The sequence below is a fragment of the Mizuhopecten yessoensis genome, unplaced genomic scaffold (genome assembly GCF_002113885.1).
Source record: "Mizuhopecten yessoensis strain PY_sf001 unplaced genomic scaffold, ASM211388v2 scaffold11145, whole genome shotgun sequence".
In the NCBI taxonomy this organism is placed as follows: domain Eukaryota; kingdom Metazoa; phylum Mollusca; class Bivalvia; order Pectinida; family Pectinidae; genus Mizuhopecten; species Mizuhopecten yessoensis.
This window is the reverse complement of record NW_018408902.1, coordinates 3,118,347-3,123,962: the sequence shown is the minus strand read 5'-3', so window position 1 is coordinate 3,123,962 and position 5,616 is coordinate 3,118,347. Positions and strand designations below refer to the sequence as shown.

Below are 5,616 nucleotides of genomic sequence, written 5' to 3'. Positions count from 1 at the left end.
TCCTCACCTGGACGAACGTTCAAAATTAAGGCCAAAAGTGAGGTGTTGCCAAGTAAGGCGCTAAGGAATCAAAGGAAGTTAGAAATGGTGAGATATATGATGATCCCAAATATTGTAATGGGTGCAGCAGATTTATTTTGGTCGCTTTAATTTATGTCCTCAAATAGAGGGCACAAAAGCAAATCCCCAATTGGATCAGTAGGGATTCCCACATTAGTCGCCTCTTACGATACATGCAGTGGGTAACAACAAATGTATTCTTTTCTCGAATAACTTTAAAAAAAACCCACCAACATTTAAATAAATTTTAATATAGTAGGAAAGGGTATCCAAAGTTGTAAAACCATTTATAGGTCTTCACGTATATTCGACAATGACCTCGCTGACCGGTATAAGTCTGTTAAGTATAGATAAGAAAAGTCGTAATTACATATATCGTACAAGGGTTGTCCGTCATTGGGTGCAGCGCTATGTTTCGGCTCTACACGACGCTTGCTGTATTTCTTTGTGGTAAGAGCTATTCGATTAAATACCGTAATGATGTAAGCAATGCAAATCAAACCTAACATCATATCCCCAGAAATGTATACAGGTATGCTTTAGAAATGGATTTCCTCTAATATAATATCAGCATTCACTGCTTTTGGAATTGACTATCACAGCTTGTTCGATACACGAGCGATTTTTCTTTCAAAGTATAAAGCCTTTCTTGATAGATATGTCATGTTGCTCTCTAAATACCAATTATTAATTGCTTTCATTCGGAGAGTTACCATTTAACGATAGAGACATTTTACGGTCTTCTACGTGAACTGATTTCTATTGACGATCTTCAGTAAGATCTCTCTACGATACACTGCAGTCTGTTATGATAAGCGACCTGTTGACCGCGCCTGACACCGTAAGGTACCGACATTTTCTGTAATTGACGTCATGTACCTTGACGGGTGTGTCATGTGGTGCAGGAAACACTTGCCATTCCGAAGCATTTGATGTTGACTCCTTTCATATGTCTTTACTTCTGCTTTTGAGCTTCCTCAAATCCAGTTTCCTATTTATTTTATCGATTATGACATGTACTTTTGCGTTGATTCTATATATATCGTTTAAATTGGTTGTGTGTTGGCAGAGTGGTTATGTTGTACATTGTGAGTTGACGATGTGGTATATTTTGTACAATGTGAACTGACAATGTGGTATATTTTGTACAACGTGTACTGACGATGGGGTTTATTTTGTACAACGTGTACTGACAATGTGGTATATTTTGTACAATGTGTTCTGACGATGGGGTTTATTTTGTACAACGTGTACTGACAATGGGGTTTATTTTGTACATTGTGAGTTGACGATGTGGTATATTTTGTACAATGTGTACTGACAATGGGGTATATTTTGTACAACGTGTACTGACGATGGGGTTTATTTTGTACAACGTGTACTGACGATGTTGTATATTTTGTACAATGTGTTCTGACGATGTGGTATATTTTGTCCATTGTGTGTTGACAGTAGGTATATTTTGTACAATGCGTACTGACAATGTGGTATATTGTGTACAATGTGTTCTGACTTTGTGGTATATTTTGTACATTGTGAGCTGACGATGTGGTATATTTTGTCCATTGTGTGTTGACAGTGGGCATATTTTGTACAATGTGTGCGGACAATGTGGTATATTTTGTGCAATGTGTTCTGACGATGGGGTATATTTTGTACATTGTGATTTGACGATGTGGTATATTTTGCACAATGTGTACTGACGATGGGGGTTATTTTGTACAATGTGAACTGACAATGGGGTTTATTTTGTACCAATGTGTACTGACGATGTGGTATATTCTGTACATTGTGTGTTGACAGTGGGCATATTTTGTACAATGTGTGCGGACAATGTGGTATATTTTGTGCAATGTGTTCTGACGATTTGGTATTTTTTTTACATTGTGTGTTGACAGTAGGTATATTTTGTACAATGAGTTCTGACGATGTGGTATATTCTGTACATTGTGTGTTGACTGTGGGTATATTTTGTACAACGTGTTCTGACGATGTTGTATATTATGTACAATGTGTACTGACGATGGGGTTTATTTTGTCCAATGTGTTCTAAATATTTGGTATATTTTGTACATTGTGAGCTGACGATGTGGTATATTCTGTACATTGTGTGTTGACAGTAGGTATATTTTGTACAATGAGTTCTGACGATGTGGTATATTCTGTACATTGTGTGTTGACAGTAGGTATATTTTGTACAATGCGTACTGACAATGTGGTATATTTTGGACATTGTGTACTGACAATGGGCTTTATTTTGTACAATGTGTGCTGTCAATGTGGTATATTTTGTGCAATGTGTTCTGACGATGCGGTATATTTTGTACAAAGTGTACTGACAATGTGGTATATTTTGGACATTGTGTACTGACAATGGGGAATATTTTGTACAATGTGAACTGACAATGGGGTTTATTTTGTAAAATGTGTACTGACAATGTGGTATATTTTGTACTTTGTGAGTTGACGATGGGGTATATTTTGTACATGGTGTACTGACAATGGGGAATATTTTGTACATTGTGTGTTGACAGTAGGTATATTTTGTACAATGTTTTCTAAATATGTGGTATATTTTGTACTTTGTGAGTTGACGATGGGGTATATTTTGTACAACGTGTTCTGACGATGTGGTATATTTTGCACAATGTGTACTGACGATGGGGGTTATTTTGTACAACGTGTTCTGACGATGTTGTATATTATGTACAATGTGTACTGACAATTAGGTTTATTTTGTACAATGTGTACTGCCAATGGGGTTTATTTTGTACCAATGTGTACTGACGATGGGGTTTATTTTGTAGAACGTGTACTGACGATGCTGTATATTTTGTACAATGCGTACTGACAATGTGGTATATTGTGTACAATGTGTTCTGACGACGTGGTATATTTTGTACAATGCGTACTGACAATGTGGTATATTGTGTACAATGTGTTCTGACGATGGGGTTTATTTTGTCCATTGTGAGTTGACAGGGGGTATATTTTGTACAACGTGTTCTGACGATGTTGTATATTATGTACAATGTGTACTGACAATTAGGTTTATTTTGTACAATGTGAACTGACAATGGGGTTTATTTTGTCCATTGTGAGTTGACAGGGGGTATATTTTGTACAATGTGGACTGACGATGGGGTTTATTTTGTCCAATGTGTTCTAAATATTTGGTATATTTTGTACATTGTGTACTTACAATGGGGTTTATTTTGTCCATTGTGAGTTGACAGGGGGTATATTTTGTACATTGTGTGTTGACTGTGGGTATATTTTGTACAACGTGTTCTGACGATGTTGTATATTTTGTACAATGAGTTCTGACGATGTGGTATATTTTGCACAATGTGTTCTGACGATGGGGTTTATTTTGTAAAATGTGTACTGACAATGTGGTATATTTTTTACAAGGTGTACTGACAATGGGGTATATTTTGTGCAATGTGTTCTGACGATTTGGTATTTTTTTTACATTGTGTGTTGACAGTGGGTATATTTTGCACAATGTGTTCTGACGACGTGGTATATTTTGTACACTGTGTACTGACACTGGGGTATATTTTGTACAATGTGTACTGACGATGTGGTATATTTTGTACGATGAGTCCTGACGATGTGGTAAATGCTTACCACGTTTACCGACATTGAGGTATATTTTCTATTTTACTTTCTGCAGTGCTTGGCACCGTTTGGGGAAGTCTACAGGACTGTCTGGATGTGGTAGACACTAACTGTCCCCCTGAGGCCACAACTCATGTTGACCAGTACTTCTGTGACGATAAGGGCAGAGTCTACAATGGCAGGTAGGTCACTCTTTAAGTAAGGGTTTTTGAAACACGATCATGAAATATGTCTCTGGGAAAACTAATTATAGTATACATTTAAGAAAATTTATTCTATTCTGTCACTTTCTCTTGTTTTCAAGCTGTCAACTTCAGGAACATTTCTGCAGACTCACATTTTTCCACAACGAATCGTTTCATTTGACTAAGTTGGGACCGAACTGTGACCACCCACTGTACGTCGCTGCCGTTCCTCGACCCCTCACTTCAGAGGAGACCAACCTGTTTGCATCAATGGTCCATGGTGTAGACGACCGGCTAAAGAGGACAGAAGCAGCAGGCACAACTGCCAACGTGTCGAAGCCAATATTCTCCAAACAGGACCACACACACAAAGTGTATCAACGGAATCCGCACTGCTGGGCGCATGATCTCGACTTGACCCCAATATCCCCATGGAACAGCTATGGGAAAACTCGCAAGGCGGGAACGCTGTTATCCCCACGGCACGCGGTGTGGGCAAGGCATTACAGCATCCGCGTCAACAGCACGCTCCGATTCGTGGACCGTCATAACAATGTGGTGGATAGGCGGGTGATAAAGACAAGGGCCCTATACACCAACGCGTCGGCTCACCAGAGTTTCCTCTTTGGTCATGATATGGTGATAGGGCTCTTAGACAGTGATGTACCATCCACGATCTCCTTCGCGAAAGTCCTGCCGAGGAACTTCACTGTACTAATGCCTAGCAGGGAGAGGGTCCGACTGCCCGTCTTCAGCACTGATTTCGAAGAGAAGGCATTGGTTGCAGATTTCAGCAATATGAGGGGAACAATGGCGTCCCTGATAGAACCCATCACTACTTCAACAAGACACAAGTACTATGAGCGAAAGATCTCCGGCGACAGTGGGAATCCGTCCTTCTTCATCATAGACGACCAGCTTGTGTTTCTGTTCGTATTTACATTCGGAGGGTCCGGATCAGGCACTTCAGTGCAGCATAACTTTAATGAAATCAACTCCATCATGGAACACCTCGGTGGAGGCTACCAGCTTACAGAAGTCGATCTGTCTCGCTTCGTGTCTGCCGCTCACGTCAATGCTTTATTTGGTGACCATATATTTGGATAGGGTTGTTCTGTAATAAATGCTTTGCAATTGAACATTTATGTCATTTATTTTTGTGGGACAAACATGACATGTGTATATGGTTTGATGACACACTTCCTTGTATACGTGTCTGACGGACACATTACGAGTAACAAGAGTCACCACTATTGTATGCGTGTCAACAAGCCATCAAGTTACAGAAAATCACGACATGATCCGTCTTGAATCGACAGTAGAAGTCATTTGAAATTTCTAACTTTGAATGTGTGTTATTTGTTCTGTAGAAGTCGTTTCAAGATTTGAGGAAAGAAATATGGCGGTTAACCGCGTACACTTTCCTACAGAGGGTTGTCAAGAAAACGAGTTCAAGAGTTTCAAGAGAATATTCAAGAGTATACCAGATCGATGAACCTAAAAAAGAGATGCTTAAGAAAATTGTATAATAGAAATTTTGAAATGCTGAGTTCAGGCGTTAATAAAAACGACAAGATGTAGGCATCAACAAGTTCAATCGAGAAAGAAGTAAGCTGTGAGCTTTGATAGATCTAACTCAGCCGGAGCAATTTGTGAGAAAGCGGTGACCTTTAGCAAATTTATACACTGAGAATAAAGCTGTGGTAATAATCTGGTTCCAACAAGGAAGGGAAAGATGCAAGATTTA

At 39.1% G+C, this 5,616-nt stretch overlaps 1 protein-coding gene across 1 annotated transcript; it reads left to right on the top strand.

Annotated features, from left to right (window-relative positions):
- Nucleotides 1–435: 435 nt before the first annotated feature.
- On the top strand, nt 436–4,990 carry LOC110466866. The gene is made up of 3 exons (XM_021523667.1): nt 436–510; nt 3,740–3,866; nt 3,989–4,990. Exons 1-3 carry the CDS (start codon nt 471–473, stop codon nt 4,974–4,976), a joined length of 1,155 nt encoding a protein of 384 aa, XP_021379342.1. The 5' UTR covers nt 436–470; the 3' UTR covers nt 4,977–4,990.
- Nucleotides 4,991–5,616: the final 626 nt, after the last annotated feature.

Bases quoted from the DNA above. Each gene is read 5' to 3' on its own strand.
- LOC110466866 (XM_021523667.1), top strand. From the start codon at position 471: ATGTTTCGGCTCTACACGACGCTTGCTGTATTTCTTTGTG. The intron at 511-3,739 runs GTAAGAGCTATT...TACTTTCTGCAG, and splicing joins GCTTGCTGTATTTCTTTGTG to TGCTTGGCACCGTTTGGGGA. The intron at 3,867-3,988 runs GTAGGTCACTCT...CTTGTTTTCAAG, and splicing joins GGCAGAGTCTACAATGGCAG to CTGTCAACTTCAGGAACATT.